Genomic DNA, 27944 nt, shown 5'->3' on the forward strand with positions numbered 1-27944 from the left:
TATAGCTACTTACCCGTACTACTCTATAACCGTACTAAAGTCTAATTATCCTCTAATGCCTTATTATCGTCTAGTAATACATCTATATCTAGTCTATCTATAACTAGCCTATCCGCGACCCGCTCCCTTCGAGAAATACTTAGGGGGACCTAATTAGATAGAGCTACGAAGCCTATAGGCGTAGATAACTCCGGCCGGTTATAGTAAAAGTCTATAATAGCGGCGGCCGCGTATTTAAACATGTTCTTAGCCGGTTACTAGGTCTTACTATCCTCCTTATTCTAATATCTAAGCTATTTACCTTAAACTAAGTGTCTACTTTACGCTTCTACCCCTTCTTTACTTTACCTACTCGCTTACGGGTATATATATCTAAGATCTTCTCTACCTTATATATATATAGGTGTTACGACTATATTCGCGACTATATCGGCTTTAGTAGTATCGGGCTCGATAGTTATTAGCGGTAGTAGTACTAGATACTAACCTTCGAGTAGTAGGAAGTCGGGATGATCGGCTCGCTAAAGTAAGGAGGCATAAAAGTAGTTATCGAGTCCTACTATAGCGTCCGATAATCTTAGTTTATATAAGAGCTTAGCTAGTATAACTTCTATAATCTAGTACGGGCTAGCGTATCTTCTATCGAGCTTCTTAGATAGTCGAGTCGTACGGATGTTCTTAGTACTTAGGTATACCTAGTCGCCTACTTTATAGTCTAGCGGGATACTTCGGTAGCGGTTTACTACTTTAGCTTAGAGAGCTTATAATATCTATATATTTTCTTAAAGGTGCTTATAAAGGTCGTAAATTTAGCGTCCGAAGGCTTTAGCCGATTACGTATCTAGTCGCTAGAGAGTAGTTAGTCCTCCCTCTTTTCTAGCGCTTAGGTTTACGCGTGTTAAGAACATATAGGCCGTAGGACAAGCATATAGGTGTGGGTATGTCATGTGACTAGATCACGTGATTAGGGTTTACTAGCCTATAGGCTAGCAAACATCCGGACACCTAGCATCTACCTACACTAACACTAGCGATACTATATATAGATACACGCTATCCTATTAGGTCCTTCTTCGTCTTTTGTGTGATCCGCCGTCTTCTACTACTACGTAACTCGTACCTATTTAACAATACGCTCTATAAACTTAGGGTTATAGCCTAAAGTAGCGTAGAATAGCGACATACTAGTAGTTTTAGAAAGGTAGTTAGTAATCGCAAACTGAGCTAGACAAAGCTATTCTACCTAGTGATCTTATGCCTTATTAGTAAATATGCGGAGATACTATTCTATTACTTAGTTAGTACGGTCCGACTGTCTATTAGTTTCTAGGTAGTATAAAGAACTTAGCTTACGACTTATACGAAGTATCTTATTAAGTATCTTCTAGAAGGTAGTAACCTATTATTTGCCGCGGTCTAAAGTAATAGTATTAGGAAATCCGCGTCGGGAGACTATATACTTAAGGAAAAGTCTTACCGTATTCTATATAGTTATTACTCCGATCGGAGTTAGCTCGACTTCCTTCGTTAGCCTATCTATTACGGTTATAATGTTGTTATAGGTTATACTATTAAGGGTACTATTAGAAAGTCCGACTACGAAGTCTACCGTAATATACCTCTAAGGTCGGTCCGGTACTAAAAGTAGGTATAATAATCTAGGTGGCTAGGAGTATAGAGATTTCGTCGTACGGTATATACGGCAATTCGCGGTATATCTACGTACTAATCTTACTAAGCTAGGCCAATAGAATTCTCGTGCTACGAGTTTATAGGTTCGAGCTCGTCCTAGATATCCTACTACTAGAGCGTTATAATTTATTCTAATAAGCCGAGTCCGTAGGGCCTAGTTATTAAGTACCTATAGGCTCTAACTATCGTACTAATTTCGTATATATAACATATTACTATCTACCTTATAGTACGTAGGGTGTATCTTCGCCTTCTATAAGAGTAGAGGGATAGTATCATCTTTCCGTAGTATCTTAATTACCGCCTTAAGTTCTTAGTCTAGGGCGTAAGTAGTCGTTATACGGTACTCGAGTTTAGCTTCGACTTCGGCTTTATTCGTAGTCTATACTTCCTAAGCTAGTACTAGCTATGTTTATAGTACCTGTTCTAGTTCTAGAATAAACTCGATTGCACTAGGATTTAGGGGAGTCGTCTCTTCTTCTTCGGGCGTATCTTTAATAGTAGCTCGTGTGAGTCGATCTTAAGGAATCGCTCTAGCGGAAGTAATATCTAATACTAGTACTAATTTCTCGGATCGTCCACCCCCTACGGAAGGTCCTAGCTACGTCTCGTTAGGCTGTCTAGCTTCGTTCCTTATATACCTAGGCGGTATATAATCTAGAAGTTGAATTGTAATAGAAATTCTGCCTATCGCGCTTATCGGCGATTTAGCTACTTCGTAGTTATAAAATATTCGAGGTTCTTATAGTCTATAAACACTTTGACTAGATCGCCGTCCTCGTCTACTTTATAAGTAAGCTCCGGGCGCTACTCTTCGAATACTTTAATAATCGCGAGGAGTTCCTTATTATAGATCTCGTAATTATACTCCTAGGGGCTCAGCTTCTTCGAATAGAAAGCTATAGGATGTAATACTCCCTACTCGTCGTATTATAAGAGCACACCTATATTAATAAAGTCTAAGGAGTTAGTCTCGACGACGGTCTACCTACCCGGTATATAGTATACTAGTATACCCGCCTTACTAAACGCTACTTTTAACGCCTCGAATACCCTCTATAATTATTAGTCTAGTTAATTCTACGGTTCTTATAATTGCTAGGCCTATCTAACTTCATTAGGTTAGTTAATAGGGATGTAATACGAGAGAAGGCCTCGATAAACCTACGGTAGAAGTTCGCAAATCCTAGGAAGGCTTAGACATCCTTAAGATTAGTTAGTACTTTCTAGGTCTATATACATTCTAATTTCTCCGGGTCTATCTCGATGCCCTAGGGTATAATAATAAGGCCTAGATATTTTATACGTTCCTAGTAGAACTCGGACTTATCGATATTAATAGTAAGCCCGGTATCTCGTAGCTTAATTAATACCTTTCGTACGTATTCGACGTGTTCCTCTAGAGTATCGCTAAAGATAAGGACGTTATCTAGATATACTAATATAAAGTTATCTAGATGTTCCTATAGAACCTTATTAATATATAACTAAAAGGTTACGGGTCCGTTATAGAGGCCGAACGGTAATACGAGGTATTCGTATATACCGTAGCGTATTACGAAAGCTATTAGCTACTCGTGCCCTTCCGCGAGACGTAAATTATTAAAGGCTACTACAATATCTAGTTTCGTAAAGTACTTCTTTCTATATATACGGTTAAGCGTTTGCTATATTAATAGAATAGGATAGCGATTCTTAATAGTAATAGCGTTTAGCCTACGGTAGTTAATATATACTCGTAGCCCTCCTCTAGGCTTTCTTACTACTAATACTAGTACCGGTAACTAGCTTATTTTCTAACCGGCCTTACGTACCTTACTTTCTAAAGTCTATTCGAGTAACTATTTCTTAATAGCTTTATTCTCCTTCTCGGCTAGTCCGTATAGCTTTCGATATAGCGGTTCTTAAGGTCTACCGGGTTTAATATAAATCTCGTAGTCGATACCTAGTCGGTAAGGTAGGAGTCCCTCGTAGTCCTTTACTAAGGAAGTATCTATAATGTCGTAGTATATAGGCGGGAGCTTCTCTTTAGGATTATAGTTAAACTGCTTATTTAAGAACTGATCTAGGTTATTAGCTACTATCGCGCTTAGTTTAAGGCTATTATCGTTATTGTCGTCATCCTCGCGCCCCGTAGGTATAATATAGAAGTACTCGGCCCTAGGCCGGTACGCGTATATCTCCTATACGCGCTTCGAGGCTTCCTAGTAATCCACCTCTTTATTTACCTCTAGAGCGGACATATTCAGCTCCGCCCCTCCGGCTATAAATCCTATTAATTCGCTAGTAAAGGGCTTTGGTCTATATTTCGTTCTAGGCTATATAGAAGCGTCGAACTAATAAAGATATACTCCTTGTTAATCGTCTAGATAGTAAATACGGAACAAGTAAACCTTGTCCTAGATAAAGGACTATACTAGAACTACGAACGTCTTAATACGGAAATCTACTAGAGTAGTCATAGAGTACTCTAATGCTTTAACTACTAATAGTACGGACATATCGCCCCGAAATGTACGGAGAAGACCCCGAAGTACCTATACTACGTAGGCCTATACTAGGGAAAGCAATGCCTACGAGAAGAAGTAAGGTACGTATACTATAGCCGGTAACACCCGGCGTACTAGAGCTAATGCCTAACCTAAATCGCCGTGAAAGGGAAGGCTAACTAAGCACGAATAACGACCCTAGCGAGGTACCCTACCCCGTAGTAAGGTAGCGCTTAATATAAAGGCTTTAAGGCGGTAAAAAGAAAGAGAACAGAGGAGGTAATAAGGGGCACCCTACCGAGTACGTACCCGCCGCTAGGACGGCTAAGGGGGCTAAATAGGGTAGTAAACGAGATAGGACAGATACGGATTTTTAGAACACCCCTACCGGCCGAAGGCCTACTAACCTAAGAGGAAGATACAATAACTATAGGTACTACCTAAGCCCGGAGCACCCCTATAGACATTATCCTAGCTAGCCCGTAATAGTAGTATAGGATAACCTTACTATTATATAGTATAACGTTAATAAAAGTAAAGATAAGGTCTAACTCTACTTCCTATAAGAACTCGACTACTAAAAGCACTACGTCGTAGCGCTATAGGAACCTTAGACTAACCTATATATAAGTAAACCGGTAACCTATAACGACTAACGATACTATACGGTAATCGGTAGGGGTATAGGATATACCCTAAGAATATATACCTATATAAGTAAGGCTATAAGTATAGAAGTATAGAAGGTCGTGCTATAGCCGGAGGGCTACTAGGGGGACATAACGACAATCGAAATAGTAATAGGCTAGGGAACCGTCCGAATCTATAACGTCTATAACCCTCCCCTATAAGGACGAACGAGTAGAGACCTAGGAACCCTAGCTACGCTAGACCGGATACTCGAATAAGGGGATATATACTAAGTCCTAGTAGGCGACTTTAACCTTTACTACCCGTAATAGAGTCTAGACTTTACCCCCCTATACGTATACCTAGGAGGCAAGTTACTAGAAATTACCGCGAGCCGCGATATAGAACTAGCGACCCTAAAGGGTATAGAGACGTAGAAGGCGAGATTAAGCGTAAGTACAATTAACCTATACTTCCTCTCGAGAGAGCTAGTAACGAGACTAGACAAGTACCGCCCGAACCTCTTACTCGAAGTACGATTAGACTATATCCCGATCTAGATAACAATCGAGGTAGGAGTCGAGGAGGAACCTATAGCGGAGCTACGCCTAAACTAGAAGAAGGCCCCGTAGGAGGAAATCCGAGATAAACTAGCGGTACGACTACACGATAATAGAGTAAATACGGGACTAGAAGCGGGAATAGAAGTAGAACAAGAAGCCGAGCTCGATAAAGAAGCCGAACGGATAACGATAGTCGTATAGGAGGTAGCTTGTCGGTATATACCCTATATTCGACCTTCTTAAAGACAGAAGCTATTCTAGACCCCGGCGTACGTAGAAAGGGTAAGGGAGGTAAGGAGGGCTAGACGAGAGTGGACGAAGGAGCATATATAAGTAATATAGGACGTATACTAGAGGGCTAGCTAAGCTAAGAAAGCCTAGATACGTCGGGACAAATAGCTAGACTAGAGAACGATAGTCGGGCTCGTAATAGAGAATCCTAACTAGATATAGCGACTAGTAAGGTAGGCGAGAGCTAGAGGGATAGAGAAGACGCCTTACTTCCCGCCTATAGTCGATATAACGGGGACGCTAAGGTTAACGCCGGAGATAAAAGCGAAGGCGTTTACGGACCACTTCTTCTTAATATAAGTCGACGCGGACCTAACGGATATAGTAGGTACGTCGTACCCGGAACTACTAGATATATACTAGACAGTCTAGCTAGGCGAGGTTAAGGCCGTAATAGGACAGCTTAAGGGAAGAAAGGCCCTAGGGCCCGATAAAATCCTAAACCTCCTACTAAAGGAATATAAAGAGGAAATCGCCCCGAGCCTCGCTAAGCTCTTTACTACTTATCTACGGAAAGGCTACTATCCGAAGCCGTATAGAGACTCCCTAATAGTAGTTATCCGGAAGCTATAGAAGGAAGACTATAATAGGCTTAAGTTATATAGACCGATTACGCTCCTAAATATAGTAGGGAAGATCCTAGAGAAGGTAGTAGCCTAGAGACTTATAAAACTAGTCGAGGAGAATAACATCCTCCCGGAGATATAGATAGGAGGGAGAAGTAACCGCTTAACCCTTACGGTAATAGAACTAATAACCGAACAGATCTAAACCCTCTAGTACTATAGACGGAATAGAATAGTATCGCTACTCTCCCTAGACATCTCCGGAGCATTCGATAACGTCTCCTACGAAAGACTACTCTATATACCCCGATAGAAGGGAGTCCCCGTATAGGCTAAGAAATTTATATACTCCTTCCTTAAAGAGAGGACTACGAGAATAGTCCTCGGGAGGTATAAATCCGTTAGGGTATACGTAGAGACCGGAATCCCCTAAGGATCTACGCTATCCCCGATCCTATTCCTAATCTTTATAGCCGACCTCATCCCCTTACTTACGTCCCCTTAGACTTCGGCATTAGGCTTCGTAGACGACATAAATGTCCTAGCCTAGTCCGCGATAACGGAGGAAAACTATAGACTACTTACGGAGAGATATAGAGTATACGAGGACTAGGCTAGACGCTACGGCGTCCGTTTTGCCCTAGAGAAATACTAGCTGATCCACTTTAGTAAAGCGAGGACCTACTACAATATATAGGCAACTATAACAATCTAGAGATACGAGACGAAGCCCTCCCCCGAACTCCGAGTACTAGGAATCTAGCTAGACCCAAAGCTAAGCTAGAACCTATAGATTAAGAAGGCCTAGAACAGGGTATAAGTAAACGAGGCATTAATAACACGTCTTACTAAGTTAACGTAGGGGGCGACCTTCGATAAAGTAAGAATAATATATAAAGTAATCGTTTAACTAGCGATACTTTACGGGGTATAAATCTAGGGTACGGGGAGAGTCGATAAGCTAGTACTACAACGGATCGAATAGCCTCTTAATCGAACCTAAGTAGGCAACTTAAGGAGAATTCTCGGAGCGTATAAGACTATACCGACGAGAGTAGCCGAGATAGAGATCGGGACACTACCTATCCGTTACTATATCTAAGGGATAAGGATCTAATATACGGCGAAGACGATAGAGTACCTAGTATAGTAAACTATCTACGACAAGATAGTACGAATCGTATAGAGATATAGCCGGCTATATATAGGACCGTACGTAAGGAGGTATTAGAAGCGGGACGACCTACGGGTTTTTAGGAAAATATAAGGAACGCCGGAGTAGCTAGCGAGGGGGGAGGAGGAACGAAGAACCCGGGAAAGGAAGGGGAATAAGGGAAAGTCCTAGAGCCTCGTAGAGTAGGTAGCCGGCTACCTATAGGAATAGGAATAGAACAGTAACCCGCTAGCGAGAATAGGCCCCCTAGCCCTACGAACCTTCTAGAGACATAACTACCTCCTATACCGCGACCTTATAAGGGTAGAAGCAAGCGTAATAATCTAAATCCGGTCCGAATATATCGGGCTTCGGGCTTACTTATATAGGAGGAACGTCCTAGATATAGATAACCTAGCGTACGAGTATAGCTACTCGTCGTAGAACCCGGAATATATAGTCGTACGGTGCCTATAGTAGGTAGAAGAGCGGAGTATGTAGAGCGCGAGAGTAGCTAGACGTAACTACTAGTCGATCGTTACGAATAAGAGCGACGTATAGAGGATAGTACGTTAGGTCCTAAGACAAGGATACCTTACCTAGTTTAAACTAGCTAATAAGACGGAGGAGTAGATAGAGAAGAGGAGGGAGACTAAGGGGATGTAGATAAGGTAGTTATTAGGGTAGGCCTATAACACTAGTATACCCTCTATAAGGAAAGCGGAAAGGCAAATAACGGATAATAGTAGTATAGGAGAGGAGAGGAGTTTTCACCGCGAGCGGTTTCCCCTTAGAAAGACAGAAGTACGTAGAACAGCTATATAGGCTAGGAGGCACTATAATAGCTTAATAAACAATATATATATATATATCGTTCTACTAATATAGTTTAGAGATTATACTATTGTCGATGTCTTATTATATAGATAGTGACCGAAGTAGTAGTTAGATCTAAACGCTACCTCGCTAGTCTCCTAGAAGATGTTCGGGTTATACGCGGAGAGCTACGGTAGTCTAAAGAAGATGTCGTATTCGAGGTCGGTAACGTAGTATAGCATTTACTCGTAATAACTGCCGATAACTACGTCTATAAGGGCTATATATATAATCTAACGCGCTATAGCCGATCTATCTCCTAGTATTAATCGTCTGTTCTTCGTCAAAGGGATCAAGGGGGTTATATATTTACGTATAAATTTCTAATTAAGAAAGAGAGAGGTAGAGGTAGAATCTATAAGGCCGCGAGCCTTTTTATATTATATTATTACGGGTAATAACTATGTGAGGGTATATAGCTAGTTGTTATTTATCTAGTATGTATACCGATATCTTAAGCTCCTTACTATAGTACGTCTCTTATATTCTATATCTCTTAATCTTATACTCTTTCTATTTTAGAAAGTTCGGTTACTAACCGCTATCTACTACGCTTAGGTAGCGGTCGTGCTATTTCCCTATTACTATAGGTCGGTAGTAAGGGAGCTAAGGTTCGGGTTAGCGTTCGTATTGTTTCGTAGACTTAGAGGGCGGTAGTCGCCGTCGTAACTATATACCGGGGATATATATATAAGGTATACCATTGACGGAATCATCGATCTCTGCGCCAAAACACGACACATTCGAAAGCTCTTATCAAGGCCATTCCAACGATATAAAAAGCAGGCCACTGCCCCTAGGACTGAGGGAGTTCTACCCCATTCAATCTGGACAGCTTGAAGCTCTCTTCACCCTGTTTCTTCAGCTCCAAACGCCGCGGAGGTGCCTAGCTACATTAGGCAACTCCTAGGCAATGGCAGCCTAGGCTACGGTACTAACGGCGCCTACGGCCCTACAGGCGAAGCCCCCCTAAGACAACTAGTAGCAACTTATAGAGGACGCAAAAAGTATAGAAACTAACGATCAGCTCCCTTACCGGTCTCTACAGGTAATGATCACTCAGCTACGCACGGCGCTTGTACTGTCGTATCACCGAGGGCAACAAGAAATGAGGACGACGTCCTAGGCGATTAGCAAGGCCACCCGGAATCAACACCCCTATAGCTAGGTATCGGTCGCGGCATCGATACTAGGCCCCCGCCTAACGCACGATGCAGTTACGATCCGCATTGTAGTAAAGGAAGACCAGGCCGAAGTTGCGAAGCTATCGAACAAGGAGCTCGCCTAACGAATTAACTAACTAGGGGTGGTCGTAGTGAACCAACAGTCTAACGGCACTCTACAGATCTATACTAGCTCTGCTACTGCTAGGAGGCACCTAGAGGCACAGCCACAGTGGGTATCTAAGGTTGCGGCATTAGCGAAGGTCTCAACGAAACAATTCACGATCCTAGTCCACGACATGCCTAAGGAGTTTGACCTAACCAACTAGGGTCACCTACGCGCTCTCTAAGAGGACAACCCGGTCACTCTTAACTCTCTAATCCAGAAGGCGACTTGGCTCTATAGGAAATGGCCAGAAGGCAAGAAGGCCTCGGCGCTAATAGTATAGCTACAAGACGCGAAAGCGGCGGATCTAGCGATAGAACAAGGCCTAGTCTAGCAATACAGCCTCAAGACAGTAGAAAAGCACTCCTTATCCTTTCGTGTCCTCTAATACTTCAAATGCTAACAGTATGGACACCAAACCTACACGTGCACAAACAAGCAGGCCTGCTCGAACTATGTAGGAGACTATATGTCTAGGGACTGTACATCGACTACGAGACGGTGCGCGAACTGTCCGGGGCACCACCTATCGTATAGTGCGGAATGCCCACAGCGGAAACTAGCGAAAAACAAGGCAATCACAAACAGAACCGTCGCCCTAAGATTCTACGGCGACCGTGAGGCTAGCCCACACCGGAACTAACTAGCGGCGGTCGGGCACAAGCGCCCTAGGGCCGAGAACGATATAAAGGATGCGTAGCCTAGGGCGTACGGGAGGCCACGTGCTCTGCTAGCTGCGGCGAGGGAATCTAACCAGGCCCGGCTCCCCTTTAGTACATAGCCGATAGGCGTAGACCAGGACGTACAGGGCAGTAGGACACAGGACGATATAGAGGAAATGATTGTCGATGCCGATGACTAGCCTCGACACGCTTAGCATCATCCAGTATAACGTCAACTATAGCAAGGATATAGTCTAGAACCATTTCCTACACGAGGCGGACCCGCGCGTCTACCACGTCCTTGCAATCTAGGAGCCATGGATTAACCCGCACCATAAGAGACTAACGACCTACAAGTTACTAGGCTACACGACATGCCTACGAGGCGACGGCAGACCCCGCACGTGCTTCTATGTCAGCAAGGACATACTAGAATCCGACTGGGAGGTAGTGTACTACGCAGACGAAGAAGGCGGGGGCGATATTACCTCCCTCCACGTGGGTAGCACCTGGATACACAACCTATACATACAACCGCCAGCCTCGAGGTCTAGCCGCGACCTAGGGGTCTGTAGACACCTAGACAGTGCGCTCAAGAGACAAGGGTGCCACATCGTAGTAGGAGACTTCAACATACACCACCCTTCCTAGGAAAGCCTTATACAGCCGCACCCTATAGCCGACGAAGTACTCGACTTGATGGCGAGTAACGCAATTGCCCTCAATACCCCGAAGGACCTGGGCACCTAGAAGAGAGGGGGACTCCAAGGCACGATCGACCTCTCCTAGATCTCAGATAGCCACTACCACACGGTAACCTACTATAGGATCGAACATGAACTCGAGGCGTCGTTAGACCACATGCCAGTCAGGACCTCTATTGCGACACAGATACAACGCACACTAGCGAGAACCCCTAAGCCAAACTGGGGAAAGGCCCACTAGGCCAACATCTAGGCGTACCTCGATGACTCCAAGAGGCTAGTCCAGATCGCGCAGCAGCAATACAATAGTAAAGACGAGATAGACGAAGCAGTCCAGGGGTTGACAGACGAAATAAGAAAAGCGACCTCACTTCACGTTCCGCTTACCCAACTAACGACATGGTCCAAACCATACTGGACGCCGGAGTGCACTGCGGTAGTAAGAGAAGCAAGGAGAGCCCGCCGGGTGTGGACGAGCAGCTATAGCGAGGAGGCCTGGAACGTATATAGGGAGGCATGCTAACAGAAGAAAGCCATAATACGGAGGGAGAAAGTAGTCGGCTGGAGGGCTATAGTGGAAGAAATCGCCGGCAAGCCAGAGAGGATGTAGAAGCTAGCGAAATGGGCCCGACAGGACCCTATACAGGGCCCCTCCTTCTCTATCCCAGCGCTACAATCGCCTAGTGGCCCGGTTAGCGACCCCGAGGCCAAGGCGCGTCTACTGGCTAGCAAGTTCTTCCCACCCCCAGTCGAGGCTGATCTAAGCGACATAAATAGCTCTACTCCCCTAGCCCCTAGCATCGCGGTCCAACAGGAGGTGTCCGAGGGAGAAGTTACCGCTGTGCTAAGGAAGTTGCCGGCGAAGAAAGCCCCGGGGCCGGATGGGATCCCAAACGAGCTACTAAAGAAGTGTAGAGATCAACTAGCCCTAGCAGTTATAGCGATCTTCAACGCCTACCTACAGACCGGATACCACCCGATAGCTTTTAAACAATCGACGACAGTGGTCCTACGTAAGCCGTAGAAGGAAGACTATACGTAGGTGAAGTCGTACCGCCCAATTGCGCTCCTTAACACTCTTGGGAAGGCGCTTGAGAAGCTAGTTGTAACGAGACTCTCCGAGGCGGCAGAGGAACACTCCCTACTCCCGGACACCTAGATGGGTACGCGCCTATAGCGATCGACGCTATCCGCGATAGAACTTATCACCTCTTAGGTAAAGGCCATCTGGTATAAGAATAGGGACAAGGTGGCTTCCTTACTTAGCCTAGACATATCGGGAGCCTTCGACTACGTGTCACACCCGCGGCTTCTCTACATCCTAAGGTCGAAAGGACTCCCTGAGTGGCTTGTCAACTTCGTACGGTCCTACCTCCAAAACCGCAGTACGTCGATCCTGGTCGGCCAGTACAGAAGCCCATTTCAAGCAGTCCACACTAGAATCCCGCAAGGCTTAACGCTAGCACCTATTCTGTTCCTCTTCTTTATAGCGACGCTGCTCCCAGCCCTAGAATCCCAGAACACCGCTACGAGCGGCTTCGTAGACGACACAAACATCCTAGCGTGGTCTTCCTCGACTAAGGAGAACTGTAGGCTACTAGAAGAGAAGCACAAGATCTGCGAGGACTGGGCTAGGAGGCACGGGGCTCGGTTTGCCCCAGAAAAGTACAATCTAATACACTTTACGCGCCGGCTACGGTTCCACAATATGCAAGCTTCTATCTAGATATAGGGGCACACGACTAACCCGGCAAATCAGCTCAGGATCCTCGGACTATAGGTGGACCCGGCGCTACGGTAGAGGAAGCACGTATAGGCAATATTACGGAAAGCTAAACAGAATATAGCATCATGCTAGAGGCTCACTACGTCCATATAGGGGGCGGACTTCCGGCAGTCACGACTTCTATATACGGCTATTGTACGGCCAGTCCTTACCTATAGTAGCCAAGTGTGGTCCTTAGGCGAGAGGGCCTGCCTATCGAAGGGACTCGTCGCGCCGCTAGCGAAGATCCAAAACCAATGCCTAAGGAAGGTCACCGGGGCATATAAGTCGACACTAACGAGGATGCTTAAGCACGAGACCGCTATACCGCCGATCGACCTATACATCTAGGGACTACGGACCTCCTACTTAGGCAAGTCGGCATAGTACCTAGTACAGAAGGTCATCGCTAGTGCAGTCGCAAGGGCCCGCGAATCAGTACTAGCGCATAAGGGCATTCGACCCGGAAACGAGCCGAACTACCGGGCAAGGGACGAACAGCTAGTAACATAATGGGAAGGTGAGAAATCGTTTGTAGAGCAACTATGGAAAGAGAGGTGGAACAACCAGGTTGTAGGGCATAGTAGACGCCCTTAGCTAGCGGGACAACCTAAGGAATGGTCAGCTACAAAATCCGCGGTCAAGCACCCCCCGAAGCTCATCCACTACCGCCTTACGAGGGCACAGAGTAGCATAGCAACCCAACTACGAAGCGAACACATCGGCCTCTAGGGGTACCTATCATAGAGGAAGGTCCTAGGATACACGAATACTAGCTGCCCCTACGGCTATCGCTCCCAGAACGTACGGCACGCACTCCTCGTCTGTCCGAGGTGGTCGCTAGGAAGGGGGGAGTGGATGGCAAAGGCGAGGAACCGGACGATTGGGGCACTTCTTAACAACGCTAAAGACCTACGGCGCATTACGAACTAGATACTAGAGAAGGGCTGGCTAGAACAGTACCGCCTAGTAGGAGCAGTGCAGGAAGAGAGGACACGACGTAGCGCGACGAGACCGGCTAGGAGCGGGGGCTAACGGGGTAGTGACATGGACTACGTACGTTCAGAGGGAAAGCTAATCTAGACAAGGAGTAGTCGGGGGCGGGAAGGGTTTTCACCTATTCGGGTTTCCCTTTGTACATAACAATAGATATATACCTGCATAGGCCGGATAGGGTCCTAGAACAGGGGAATGACAAATCTATATACCGGGTATTCGGGGTTCGTTAATACGTACGAGCCTATACGGTAGCGGTAGTACTTACCCTACTTCTTAAGGTCCTTACGCTACTTACGGTTTAATAAAGGTAGGTTCTATAAGTAAACCGGTAGGTCCTCCTTCTTCTTCGTACCTATATATTATAGTAGTCGCTAGACGATTATAACGGTCGTACTAGTAGCTACGGCGCCTACGGTATTACTACCGCCCTATACGCCGTTATTGTTCGAATTAGGGTTGCTACGTAGGCGCTCCTTCTATAGATATAGTCGGTCGGTCTCGTAGAAGCTCTTATCTAATACCGTATATTCCTTAATAACATCCTATATATCGTATAAACGTCTATCTACTTCCCTATTGCCGAAAGTCTTAATAAAGTACTTACGGTTTAGGCGGTTACGAAATGGTATTAGCTTAGTCTCGTCGGTCTACTCTATCTAAGTATATAGCTTCGAGTAGCGAGCGTAGACGGTAATAAAGGTCTTACCCTACTCCTACTTATAGGTAGCGATGTTAACTATAGCCTTAGTTCCTTCGTTACGGGTGCCGTACTAGCGCGTTATCTAATCTAGTAGTTCTTTACTAGTCTTAAACTCGTTAAATAATTGTTATCTAGGTACGGGGATTCTCGGCTTAATACTTCTCTAAGGGTCACCCTGTGTCTATCTATATACAAAATATAGGCCGTCTACCTCGGAGCGGAAAGTAGTTATAGTTAGCTTAAGAAGCACACTACTATACTAACTGTCGAAGTTAGGGTCGTAATCGTTCTTAAAGTACTTCGGGTTAGGTACGTCCTTACTAACCTCGACACCGTGTATTAGAGTGCGGTTAATAGTAAATAGGCGTTCTAAAAGTTCGGTTAGGGGAGTCTATATACGGGTGTTACGCGCTCGAGAGTCGCGACCGTTATTATTATTAGGTCGTAGACGGTTTCTATTACGTCCTCGGTCGTTATTACTATTACCGTTATTATTATTATTACTACCGCCTCCGCCGCCGCCGCCTCTACTAGTAGCTTTACGATACTTACGTATTAGCTACTTAAGTAAAGTCTCGCGTAGAGGTGAATAGGAGGGTCGGCGACTAGAGCGGCCCCTACCTCTATTCTATATAGTGTCTTTAGTAGCTTAGAGTCGAGTCTTCAGATCGTTAACCTCCTTCTATAGAGCCTAGTTCTTAGCTTCGGCATCCTATACCTTCTTCTTCTACTTTTCGCAAATCTCGCTAAATTACTTATATAGGTTATTAGCCTCCCTATACTTCTTCTCTACCTCTTATAACTTTACTAGGTTATAATCCTTCTTACTCTTTAGGTCTACGGCTATCTTCTATATTATAGCCTCCTCGCTTTATAGTATCTTATAGATACGGTCATACTCGGTATATAGCGTAGTGTACTAGGTGTTCTAGAGGTTATTAGCTCGCTCTATTATATCGAGTTGTCTGCCTTTAGTCATCGCTATATTCACTACCTATAGTATAAAGTCGTAGGTAGTCTTCGGGTACTAGGATACGAGGGTCGTAAGTTTGTCTAGTATAACATTCTAGTATTTAGATACGAGAATATACTCTACCTCGTCGAGTAATAGGTACACCTCGTCTAGGTCGTCGCCTAGGTTCTCTTCGAGCTTAAACTCGAACAGTTCTATAAAGTCAATCTTACTACCTTCTTCTCGCTCGAAGGCTTTCTAGTAAGCTTTATCAATTTCCTATTATAGCGCGATACCGGTGTCTACTATAACCCGCCGGTTGTCGTCTTATATCTAACTCTAAGGAAAAGAGGAGAGGTCGGGGAAAAGAGATATACGCTACTTACCTTTACTCTTAGGCTTTAGTAGCGGTAGTATACCGCCGTTCGTCTATAAAGTTATATTATCTAGGTTCGGGGGAGGCGTAACGATGCCTATTTCCTAACTGTCTACGAGCGCGCGACTATCTACTAATAATATCGCCGCGTTACGTTCTCTAGGTATTTACGCGCTATACGCCTTACCGTATTCTATGTTCTAATACGACTCTACGCGTTCTTCGAGTTCTATAGTTCTGTCTATTCCTATTATTACGCGTCCCTTACCTAGATCCGTAATCTAGGTAGAAAAGTAGAATAAACTATAAGGGCACGCGTACCGTAGGGTCTAAATAATAGAGTTGTTATTCTACAAAGCTACGAAAGAGGAGCGCGAGGCGCAGCGAAGTTATAAAGTAAAGCTAAGCCGCGCTAACCCGATACGAAAGGTCCGCGGTTTACCCGGGCCGACGTAGCTATAGTAAGGGGTCGCGGGCTACCCGTAATACCCTAATTACTAATCCCCCTAAGTACTTAATATTGACCCTATAACCTATATATTCTTAACAAATTAGTGATTTTAAGTAAAGTAAGCTAAGGTAAGCTTTATACCCCTTCTTTATTCCTTACTTTTACTACTACTATTATTACCTATATAATAAGGTATAACTTATATTAAGAATATATAGATAGATAGATATTTCATTAAGCTATTATAGTGCCCTTTGGCCTATATAGCTATACTATCTTGTTTTCGTATATATAGAGGGGAACCCGTATTAGTAAAAACCCCTCCTCCTTCCCGCCTATCTTTTCCTCCTAGTTGTCGTCTTGAATTTCCCTTATTAGGGGTACGCTAGTGTTATAGGCCTGCCTTAATAACTACCCTATCTACAACCCCCCTAGCTTCCGCCTCTTGTCTATCTACTCCTCCGTCTCGCTAGCGAGGCTAAACTGCTAGAGGTATCCCTACTATAGTATCTACCGAGAGATTTGGCGAATGTTGCCTTTGTCCCTAATGATTAACTTATAGTCTCTCCTTCCCGCTTAGTACCTCTAATTTCCCCTACCTCTCGCCTACTACGGGCATCGTAGTAGCATATATTCTAGGTTTTACGATAGGTAGCCACACTAGTAGGCTAGGCTATAGATATCTAGTACGCGTCTTCTAAATAGGTAGGCCCTTAACCTAATATATTCGGACCTAATTTAGATCGCTATACTTACTTCGGCCCTTATTAGGTCCCTAATTAAGAATATATAGGTTATAGGGTCAACATTAGGTGCTTGGGGTGATTAGTAATTAGGGCTTACTAGTCAAGTCCTAAGTATAGCTATCCCTCCTAAAACACCTATACTATTAACTAGCGATACTATATATAGATATACGCTATTCTATTAGGTATTTCTTTATTTATATAATCTATAATTCCTATCTTCTACGGCTACGCACTTTGTGTCCTGTTCCTAATAGGTTCAAATGTACTATTAGTAGTTATAAACCTCTAAAGGTAAGCGTAGCGGAGTAGAGTTCTCTACTAACCCTTCTAGACTATAAAGTAGCGTACGATCTACGCTACCGCTACCCGACGTATAGTACTTATTATACGACGACATAGGCGTTAGCGACGAGTATATGTTTGCGAGTTCGCCAACAGGCATAGTGCGGTAGGTCACGTGACCCTAAAGCTTGAAAGTTGACCAATCAGAGCGGGCGCCAAGGCTAGTTGAGGGCTGGTGATAGAGCTCCACTCCCTCCTCGCTGACGCGCTCGTCGGTCGTTACGCTTAATGAAGAAACAGTATTAACTTTAGGTCTCGAAAGCAGCTTATCGAAGGGTAGCGACAGTAAGGCTATCGACAGTGAGGCCAGCGACAGTAAGGCTAGCGACAGTAAGGCTAGCGACAGTAAGGCTAGCGACAGCAATAAGGCCAGCGACATTAAGAGCACCTTCGGCGCACAGATACGAGGCTTGGCTCCGCCGCCTCGCAGCACATTTTATCGAGTGCGGTTTCGAGACGTGCTCGAGGAAAGTCACGTTTCGACACTTCCACAAACAGCGGCAGTAGACACATGGCCGACAAGGAGGTATCTTGTTAACCGACGAGTCCGAGATATGGGTCCCACAAGGGAGCCTTGAGAGGAGCTCAGCTGTATAATGCTCCTGCCAGCGACAGTCTGAAAGTATGTTGAAGCTGGCGAAGTGAAGCGTGGTGCACGGACCGAAATGCTCTTTGCGGCGCAATCACATGCTTCGCAAGCGAAAGAGCTTCCATTGACTGAACCTTCTTTCAACGACTCAGTAGACACCACAGCACATCACAGCATTACACATCACAGCACTGCACGTATGACCACCAATATGGCCACCACGGTATGTACTCCACTGCTACATCTCGAGATTGGCGAGGCTGATCACTGTCAGACACCTTTCGCATCGGCCGACAAACGCGTCTTCAACATCGGTGAGCTCGTAGAGCCGATCTTGACCCATGTCCGATCTGGTGATGAGCAAAACAAGGCACAAGTCGTCGACGACATGAAGACGATCCTTCGCAGCCAACAGATCAACTCAACGTGCCGTAAGGCCGTACAAAGCTCACATCACATCAAGCGCCTGCTGGGAATGTTACCACCAAAAGTTTCCGATACCACAAGCTTCGGCATACACCCAGTGTTCCAAGTGCCAGCGCCGGGTGGCGCCACGGATGGGCCCCTGTGGGGCTGGAGGTTCGCAAGACATGCATTCACCAACTCGAGCATCAACGCCACGAGCGCCAAAACGTTGGTGTTGCATGTCGACGCGGCAGCGATCGAGTTCTACGTTCACGACAAGGGAAGCTGGAGACAGCTGTGCTGGAATCTCCGAGGATACGAAGTTGATAGCTGTGAGATTCATTTGCCAGGCAAGCGTAAGGGGATGCAACGCTTCAGTCAGATACTTGAGCTGAGGATTGGTGGTCGCGAAACAGCTGGCGAGCTTGTCGATGCTGTAGTGAAGCGGGTACAAACCGAGTGCCCAGCTTGGCGTACGACATAGGAATGATGTTGATGGAACTCGACTTTGAAGCCAGCCAGAAGCGCGGCTTGCGCAGTACGATCTGGGTTCTGTGACGAAGGAATCACGGTGCGTGATCTTGGAGAATCAAGCAAATCGACTCGAGGGGCATCACATGCTGGCTTGCTCTGCACTTGCGCTAGTGCACTTTGACTTCGCCCTCGAAGCTATAAGAATTGCTTTTGAACTCCGCTGTTACTTTCTCTTACCACTCCTGCCCACAACAGACTGCTCCGTGTGTACAACATGGACGACAACACTTGGTTCAGTGCAAGTCACACTGGCTTACGCCCTACTCATAGGGTAGTCGATGCGCGACGTACTGCCACAGCTCCCAACAAGCAGGCCCCTCAGCCCACGACACACCACAATGCGTGGTCCGACTCGAGTCGCTCTTCCTCCGGCCCTACCACGAAAGCAACCCATTCGCAGCCGACTGCCACAGCCGCACAGCGTGTCTTCGGCATCGGTGAACTTGTCGAGTTGATCCTTCTCAGCGCCTGCCCCATCACATGGAAACAGGTCTACCACGAAGATCAGATCGAGACGATGCGACTCATCCTCATTTTTCAACAAGTCAATACCACCATGCGCGATGCCGTTCAACACTCCACCAAGATCAAGAGGATGATGCACATGCGCTACTCACTCCAAGGCGAGCCTCGCATATTCCGCATACATCCACTTCTTTGGTGCCGCGACGGGAACTTCACGAGGAAAATAGATAAGTGGCCACTGGGTCACGGCATCGCCTTCTACAAGGAAGCTCTGTTGCTGACCATCGACGACCAAGCAGCAGCGGGACTATCGCAGGATCGCGGCAGTTGGCGTCACTTGCTCTTGGCTTGGAACAGAGGAGACTATTCAAAGTGCGGCGTCAGGTGGTTGGATGATGGAGTGAAGAAACACGGAGATATGGAGCTGAAGTTGGAGGGTATCGAGAGTGCTGGAGAGCTTGCTGATGCGATTGTGAGCGAGATGAAGACGAAGCATCTGGATGAGCTCCAGCAGATCCTAGGATGCTCGACATCAACTGCTCAGGGTCGAGATTTCGAGACTGCGCTTTAGCCACGACATACATTTGGCCTCGTCACGGTTGCGAGGAATTATCGAGGCTGGGATTTGTGTCACTGAAGCATGAAGTGAAGTTGCTGCTGTCACGTGTTCGCTTATCGCACAAACGCGCTAGCGCTGATCCTTGACGGTCTGAAACACAACGGTCATTCTTGTCACCATTCTCCTAATTCCATCATCAACTCACACTATCAACAACATCGATATTACCGTCGTCCGCACCTGGCCAGAACACACCATGGACACAGAGGTGAGCCGACACAAAGCCACGACCTACAGTTTGTGCCACTGACATCTGAATATAGGCACCACCGACTTCAACGGCGGCACAGCGCGTCTTCGACATTGGCGAGCTAGTTGAGATGATCTTGCTCAATGTCGCCAGGCGCAAGCGACTACTCAGCCATCATATGGCAGAGGACATCTGCTGCGTCCTCATCAGTCAACGAGTCAACACCACAATGCGCCGGGCGGTGCAGAACTCTAGCAAATTACAGGCGATACTCTAGGCAAAGGGACCCGACGGCAAACTGAGCCTCCGCCGGGTCGTGCATCCACTTCTCGTCCGATACCCTGGGACACCCAGCACACAGCCAAGGTCACCCATGGGCAAGGCCTTCGATCGGCTGGGCGGCGTCCTAGAACTTACACTCGATGATGACGCTGCGGCATACCTGGCACAGAACGAGGGCAGCTGGCGCCAGCTTGTCGTTACCGCAGGACCACCCGTCACGCATTGCCAAGTCAGACTGCTGGCGAAAGGCTCGAGCAATACAAGTGGGGAAATTATCATAAAGCTGAAGGGCACTGGAACTGCTGGCGGGCTCGCCGATATGGTTATCAAGGAGCTCAGGGCCAGGCTTCCTGCACGATGTGGCCATATCTAGCAAGAGGAGTGTGTGACGTGAACGCAACGCACCAACATGTCACTCACTTCAGGGCTCGAGCAGACCTACGAACAGACAATGGCAGGGAGGAGAAAGTAGCTCTCCGCAGGAAGCAAAAGGGGACCAAAGGCGGTCTGGATTTGCCTTTGGTCAACGCACTTGCTCTGATACGGCGTGCGAATTGGCTTGATAGCGCGGTAGCGATGAAGTTGACTTGGTCTATTGCATAGCTTCACCGAGTTCCCATCAGCTCAGGACCCTCTAGTGTCATGTCGATTGCCCACACCCATCAATTGTCTCCTTCTAGCTCCAATAGCGATGATGCTCTTGATGTGCGCCTTCACGAAATTTTCTCTCCGTTGAGTCCCCACCAAGGCTGCTTTCCAGCAGACATACCCCTGTACACTTGGACACGCACCAATCCATCACTCAACCTGATCTTGTCTTTCTCCATCTCTTCCTCCATGCCCTCACACACTTCGAGCACCCGAAGCGCCACACAGTCGCATTCAAGCCAGTTAGCGTGATCGCGACATAAAACTTGCTGCCGCCGCCTCGGCACGATCACCAGTCTGATCTCTGGAATGAGCTGACGATGGGCGCATGGTAGGGCTCCGAGCCATCTGTAAAGTTGATGTTTTTTGATGTCGAAGTCCTTCACAGCGAAGACAAGTGTGACTGTCGTGGCGGCGTAGTAGAGAGCAATAGTCTCGGAGTACAGTTGCTTGTTCGTCAGTATGAGGCTGGCTTTACGGGCGACGAGACCTTTGACGTTCAGATTGATGGTCGAGTCGAAGAAGAGGTGGTCGTAGATTAGATTGCGTAGCTCGCCTATGTCGTGTCAGTATGCGAATGTACAGCGACACACTTGTATTTGTACTTGCCTGGGATTCCGAAGAGGTGCGCTTGAGGGTTACGAGGACGCTCGCGGTTATCGCATTGTGGTGTCATGGTCCGACGAGGTGTGAGAAGAGATCCGGAGAAGTCTTGTGAGCGTGGTTTTAGTGGGTGATGGTTGCGGTGTCGGGGAGCTGAAGATCTAGAGAAGTGTTAACTGGAGGTGAATAGTGAGTCTGTGCAGTCATTTTGGATTAAGCTTGTGATACGTGTGAATAGTCGCTCCAAGCGGATGCGTTCCAATGTTCAACCACCCAATCATGCCGCTGACTTAGCAAATGCCTTTGATGCCACGGTCTTTCATATTGCGCTTGAGCCACAGGTATGCCATCGCCTTTTCATACCGATCCAAGTCTTGACCATCCCAGGGCGTCGGGATTGCCATCCTGTAAAATCGAGTCGGTCCGAAGTGAATGTCTTTGATGAGCGTGCGATGCTTAGATGGGAGCCTTTTGAGCCATTTGAAGACCACTTCTTCCTTGATCTCCTTCTTGGCGTCGTAGTAGAATATGGCATCCTTGTAGTACTGCTCGATGGATTCGATGTAAAGCTGTGTACATGCGAGGGTAAGGCCGGCATTTCGCACGGCAGTGCCACGAGCTCGAAGATTGACCCTTTCCTTCAAGACATGATTGTAGATCTCGTTCCGAAGTTCTCCTGAGAAAAATCAATGTCGGGACCAATTTAATGAGGTTAGACAGGGTTTGCTTACGTGGCAAACCAAGCAGGTTCGCTTGAGGATTTCTCTCCTTCATGGACTTCTTGCTGGCCTTCTTTGGTTTCTGCTTGGTGGTTCGCTTGCCCATGGTGGATAGTGTTGCTGTCGCTGTGATCGCGCTAATGATTGGAGGCGAAGTTGTTGATGAAGTGCAGTGGAAGATGTAAAATGCTGTTGTTGTGTCGGAGTTGCAGTGGGAGTTGAGGATTGCCTCACCATGGAAGCTCCTTCGATCTGTACTTCCACGTCAGTGCACGCCGTTGCCGCAACATGCTTGAGGAAGGTGCTGTTAGGGTAAGAACGACAGCCTCGCACAACTCACGGCCTCTGGTCTGTGGCTGCCGTGGGAAATGTACAATCGTTTTATACAAGCCATGAGATGAGATCTCGAAGCACAGAAACAAGCTGCCCACGCCCGCTTGCTCCCTATCTATACGCCGCTAATGCATCACCATGCTCTGGTCACTGCCATGAGCTTTCCACGCGCTATAAGGGCATTTCCTGAAGCTCAAAGTTGATCATACACTCTTTCCATGCATCTGATCGGATGCGCTTGCTCTCCGCGCGATGTGTTGAATGTCCGGTCTGTTCGAACTCGGCCCGTTTGCAATAGCCTGCGCGCGGCCGTGGACAACGTCGTCTGTCGTGTCTTACTCGACATTGCCAGCGGACCCAGCGTCGGATCCTGGGCCGGAGGAGCCAGTGACGGATATGCTTGGGTCGACTGCGATCATTTCGGCAAGGATGTCAAGAATTGGCTGTGATGGTAGTGTTAGTATGAACAGAACGGTCTATGATTTTCTGAACAGCGCGCAAAAGTCTCCTTGCGCATCCTGCAGAAATGCTGTACATACCTTGGGCACCGTCTTGTCGTAGATGCTGATCAATTCCCTTGGCTGTGGGTATACCTTCAATGCCTTGTAAAAGCACAGCGCCGCATCGACTGGGTCCGAGCCATCTGTGCACATGCTCTCTCCTCTTGCAACCTCCTGCATGAAGTATGCCTCAGTGTCTTCGGGATCGCGTGGGAAGCCCTCGTCGTTGGCCTCATCCACTACTTGTCGGATCTTCTGCTTCTGCTCGCGCTCTGACGCCTTTGCCGACTCCTCCGAGATCTTCTGCACCTTCTTGTGTTGCTTCTTCAGTGTCTTCCTGAACTCTGGGTCGCTCCTTCGCTTGTGGTCGAAGTAAAAGGCGTATGCTAGGAGGCCGGTTGCGACAACGCCGACTGTTGCGACAGCGATGGTACTTGTCGAAGGACCTGATGAGGGTTGTGTGGAGGCCATGGCTGTGGGGGTGGAAGTGTGACCAAGCGCAGGTGTGTCTCGCGACAATGTCTGGATGGCGATGGCGATGGCGATGGCGATGGCGATGGCGATGGCGATGGCGATGGCGATGGCGATGGCGATGGCGATGGTGAATGTTGTACGGCGGCCCTTGTTTGAGTTGTGTTTGTGCAGTGGATTGGATAGGGACATGGCAAAATCTGGAAAGTAAAGTCGATCAAAGACGCCTGGCCCGAGCCCCGAGCGCGAGCTTGGTCATGGCCATGCATTTGAGACCAGCATCACCTGAGACTATGTCACTACATATCTATGTGCACTGATCATGTCGGAGAGCAAAGGCATCTCGCTGCGTCGCAAGAAGACGTCGGCGAAGACGGCAAAGACAGCAGCAGCGCGTCCGACGATATCCGCGCCCGTCCAGCAGCACCAGCAGCACCAGCACCAGCAGCACCAGCAAGGCGACAGTCGAAGCGCGTCGGCCGTCCGCAGCAACTCAGCATGGACCGTCGCGACGCAGGACTCTGGCACGAGCAACGCGACGTCTCGCGAACGGCCGAAGCTGGGAGGAGACCAGACGAGTGACTTGGTGAAGAGGCGATACAGCACGCGATTTGCCGGCGGAATCCCTCAAGATGGCGCCGCACCTCCCATGCCAGCGATGCCCTCGATGCCATCACAATATGCAGGAGACGCCGCCAGTCTACGCGGGGGATCACGACCACCGCCTTCACGCGATGGGCGGGCGAGTCCGGAGAAAGGGAAGGGCCGGTTGAAGGTCGACATGCGTGCACTGAAGGACCCCAATCTGCAGGTGGAGAAGTATGTCCAGAACATGCTGGCTGATGCCTCAGAAAGCGACATACATGCCTACCAGAAAGACTTGCAGAGCGTCAAGGCACACACAGATTCCGACCTGCAGCATAATGTCTACCAGAATCGAACGCAGTTCATCAAGATCTCGAAAGAGGCAGACAAGCTCAAGTCGGAAATGCGAACCTTACGAACGCTGATGACAGAGCTGACCGGTGCTTTGGGCCATGTCACGAGTGCAGGCGGTGCAGAATTGAGTTCATCCAGCACGCTCAGCGTCGCCGATAGGAAGCGCGCAAATAGGAGCAGCGTTGCCAACTTGGAGGCCATGTGGAGCACTCACCTACAGACGCTGTGGAAGAGAGTGGAAGGCAGTCAGAAGTACCTGCCCGCATTACCAGGAAGACACATCATCATGGAGAGTCAGCGCTGGGTCGAGCTCAATGCTGCAACGTGGAAGCCCAGGCGAAGGGTTGCACTGGTATTGTTAAACGACCATCTTCTGGTTGCAAGCGAGAAGAAACGGCCCGCAGATGCTACTCCACAAGGCAAGGGCAACCGGATGAGCATGTACCAACCTGCTGGACAATCACAGACGACACTCGTAGCCGACCGGTGTTGGTCACTGCATGATGTGTCTCTCGCAGACATTAGCACGAGGTCATCGACTGCCATCGGGCACAATAATACGAAGGAGAACCGAGCTATCGCCAACGCCATCAACGTCCGTGCTGGCAATGAGAGTTTCACCTATGCCACCGGAGACAGCACTGATAAAGCAGGGCTGATCGTCGCGTTCCGCAAAGCACAAGAGGACCAGCGTAAGCAGCTTGCCGCCGAACATGCTGGAAGGGAAAAGGCTCTAGATGACCTCGCTTCCCTGACCGGACGGGACGCGCGATCGTTGAAGAAGGCAGCAGCCGCAGGTAACGACCTGATCGGTGAAGATGGCAAGCTCGGTGGCCTGAGTAGAAGCAATTCGGTTCTCGTCGATGCTGATGGCCGACCGCAAAGTATAAGATGGGTCGAGTCGCAGATTGATGGCTTGGACATTGACATTGCTCTGCAGCGCTTCGAGGAAGCTGTTTCTCGAGTGGAAAAGCTTCGGAAGATGGCCCGTGGCATCAAAGGCAATGCGATGGCACAGGAAATCATTCTTGCCAAGGTCAACGAACGAGCAAGTAGACTTGCGAACAGTGTTGCAAGACAACTAAGCTATTCCAGCAGCGGTATGGAAAGGACAAAGGAGAACGTCTCGTGGCTCCTCAGACTTGGATTTGAGGAGCTGGCGCGCCAAACATACCTTGCGAGCAGAACGGAGACGATCCGAGCACGGACAAGGCAGCTTCCTTTCACTGGCGCTCTCGAGCCCTACTTACACGCGCTTGCTTACACCACATTCACACTCCTGCTACACACGTTCCGGACCTTCAACCAATCCTTCCCGACCACCAGCGGAAGTGCAGTCGTCCGATGGGCCAAGGAAAGAGTGGACGAGTTCAATGCTGCCCTGGAACGCCAGCTGAGTAGTGTCGTTCGGGAGAGTGAGATCTGGGGTATATGCATCCAGACCGTGAAAGAACAGGCTGTAGTATTGGCGGAGGTGGGAGTAGACTTCGGAGGTCTCATCGCGAGAGGACTATCAGCAGATGCGGCCGCCGCGGTGAATGGAACTCAGCCCATTGGCCTCGGAGTCCGCACTTGAACACAATGTCATGTCATGACGAACGATCAACAGAATATTCATAATCTCGAAATGCTGGTACCAGACCATTACGAAAAGAGAACACTTGTCCCGACAGAGGAGACTTCTTCAAAGCCGCTTCCACGGACCGGCGAGCAGCCAGTCGGCAGTTAAGTGACTTTACGAAGTGACTTCCCGCGTACGTGTCGCGTCGAGAATTCAGGCTTTGATTAACATCGACCACGGTCATGTCGGATCCTCCGCATTTCGCAAGCGCGCGGGTAAATCCACTCCTGAGTCCTGACCAGGATATGTTCGCCGTCGGAGCGGCGTATATTCCGACACGCTTGCGAGATGGTGAGGATCCGACATGACCGTGGTCGATGTTAATATTCCTCAGCAACCCCAAGATGGACGACGAATCGCTTTCAGACGCGAGGCAGCCTTTCGTGCGATGCTAATATGACAGGCATCATCTCTAACCTTGGCGGAAGGCCATTGTGGAAGTCCGCAAACCCAAGCACGTTTCTTGCCTACACGATCGAATCCGGCCTGCTCCGAGATGACGCCGACCAAGTTCAGGCCCGATGTCTCAACGAAACAGTAACCTCAGCCTGACCCCGATCGGTTGCTGAGAAGATAACGACAGGATCAATTAGGCACAACATTCCGACTGGCAGTAGTAATAAGAGCACTGACCTCCACACGCGCGCCCTTTTTGGAACAACTTGGACTTTTCGGCTCTACATACATCACGTGATACGCCTTGCACAGCTCTCCAGGTTCACGCTTGTATGGGCGAATACTGCTTTGAGGAATTGGTCTCCTGAAATCTCACATCAGCCAAGTGGATCATCTATAAGTCTATCAGACCGTCTTAAAGTATTGTCCTTCTCGCCTGGAACGATGTCGAAGACCGCTAGTATGACTACGACCATGGAGCATCTTACACTTCGACCGGACCAAAATTCCACAGCGTCTCCAGCAACACTTCGTCGGCGCTCATCCCTAGTACCATCCCTCTCATTCCCCAAATCCTACACCCTCCAAGAGCCAAAATCGCCCTTCCTCAAACTCCCCGCCGAAATCAGAAACGTCATCTACACCGACCTCTTCCAAGACCAAGAAGCCCGCATCAGACCCGACTACACCCTCCCCGGCCTCCTCACATCCTGCAAACAACTCTACACCGAAGCCATCGGCCTCTACTACAACCTCACTACCTTCCGCTGCCTCGACGAAACCTCTACTATCTCCTGGCTGATCCATCTCCCGAGGCCGTTCCTGGACTTGGTCCCCGAGGTGAGGTATGATACGAGGTGGATTGTTTTTGTGACGCCGATGATTCCGGTGTCGGGGGTGGAGGGGTGGTTGTTTCAGGGGTTGGTTGCGAAGTTGAAGGAGGGGGGGTTTGATGTGCATCAGCTGGGGCAGAAGGTTGGGGAGGATGGGGAGGTGGTGGGAGAAGGGAAGTTGAAGATTAGTTATTATGGGAGGGGGAGTGGGGCGAGTGGGGTTGAGTGGACGGATAGGCCTGGGTTGATTGAGGAGGTGAGGAGGGTGGGGAGGGTTTGATTGTTGGGGTGAATCTGAATGGACCGATGTTGAGTCGTGGCGCATCAGAAAAGTCACCCACATGAAGATGAATGTGGGTCCTTTGCAACAATCAGAAGCTGTATTTGAAAGCTTCCGGCTAAGAATCAGAAGTCAGACTCAAAGCACCCTCACGCGAGACACTGCAGCCTTTTCCACAACACAACACCATCAACTTGCTACCGCCACACACCCTTGCTCGACCACAGG

At 48.0% G+C, this 27944-nt stretch overlaps 8 protein-coding genes across 8 annotated transcripts; 5 read left to right on the forward strand and 3 right to left on the reverse strand.

Annotated features, from left to right (window-relative positions):
• Positions 1–17954: 17954 nt before the first annotated feature.
• CLAFUR5_11236 (uncharacterized protein) lies at positions 17955–18767 on the forward strand (the record flags this gene model as incomplete). The annotated part of the gene is made up of 2 exons (XM_047910384.1): positions 17955–18101; positions 18153–18767. 2 exons carry the CDS (start codon positions 17955–17957, stop codon positions 18765–18767), a joined length of 762 nt encoding a protein of 253 aa, XP_047765634.1.
• A 264-nt stretch (positions 18768–19031) lies between these two features.
• CLAFUR5_20331 (uncharacterized protein) lies at positions 19032–19853 on the forward strand (the record flags this gene model as incomplete). Its single annotated transcript, XM_059463167.1, has 1 exon — positions 19032–19853. One exon carries the CDS (start codon positions 19032–19034, stop codon positions 19851–19853), a length of 822 nt encoding a protein of 273 aa, XP_059319086.1.
• Positions 19854–20097: 244 nt separating this feature from the next.
• Positions 20098–20368, forward strand: CLAFUR5_11237 (uncharacterized protein; the record flags this gene model as incomplete). Its single annotated transcript, XM_047910385.1, has 2 exons — positions 20098–20109; positions 20165–20368. 2 exons carry the CDS (start codon positions 20098–20100, stop codon positions 20366–20368), a joined length of 216 nt encoding a protein of 71 aa, XP_047765633.1.
• Positions 20369–21086: 718 nt separating this feature from the next.
• Positions 21087–21697, reverse strand: CLAFUR5_11238 (uncharacterized protein; the record flags this gene model as incomplete). Its single annotated transcript, XM_047910386.1, has 2 exons — positions 21087–21577; positions 21631–21697. 2 exons carry the CDS (start codon positions 21695–21697, stop codon positions 21087–21089), a joined length of 558 nt encoding a protein of 185 aa, XP_047765628.1.
• Positions 21698–21914: 217 nt separating this feature from the next.
• Positions 21915–22449, reverse strand: CLAFUR5_11239 (uncharacterized protein; the record flags this gene model as incomplete). The annotated part of the gene is made up of 2 exons (XM_047910387.1): positions 21915–22300; positions 22356–22449. The coding sequence occupies 2 exons, from the start codon at positions 22447–22449 to the stop codon at positions 21915–21917; spliced, it is 480 nt and encodes a 159-aa protein (XP_047765627.1).
• Positions 22450–23011: 562 nt separating this feature from the next.
• Positions 23012–23839, reverse strand: CLAFUR5_11240 (Mitochondrial import receptor subunit tom20; the record flags this gene model as incomplete). The annotated part of the gene is made up of 2 exons (XM_047910388.1): positions 23012–23119; positions 23216–23839. The coding sequence occupies 2 exons, from the start codon at positions 23837–23839 to the stop codon at positions 23012–23014; spliced, it is 732 nt and encodes a 243-aa protein (XP_047765217.1).
• Positions 23840–23969: 130 nt separating this feature from the next.
• On the forward strand, positions 23970–26162 carry CLAFUR5_11241 (Exocyst complex component exo84; the record flags this gene model as incomplete). The annotated part of the gene is made up of 1 exon (XM_047910389.1): positions 23970–26162. The coding sequence occupies one exon, from the start codon at positions 23970–23972 to the stop codon at positions 26160–26162; it is 2193 nt and encodes a 730-aa protein (XP_047765218.1).
• Positions 26163–27047: 885 nt separating this feature from the next.
• CLAFUR5_11242 (uncharacterized protein) lies at positions 27048–27716 on the forward strand (the record flags this gene model as incomplete). Its single annotated transcript, XM_047910390.1, has 1 exon — positions 27048–27716. One exon carries the CDS (start codon positions 27048–27050, stop codon positions 27714–27716), a length of 669 nt encoding a protein of 222 aa, XP_047765215.1.
• Positions 27717–27944: the final 228 nt, after the last annotated feature.

The sequence above is a fragment of the Fulvia fulva genome, chromosome 8 (assembly GCF_020509005.1).
Source record: "Fulvia fulva chromosome 8, complete sequence".
NCBI lineage: Eukaryota > Fungi > Ascomycota > Dothideomycetes > Mycosphaerellales > Mycosphaerellaceae > Fulvia > Fulvia fulva.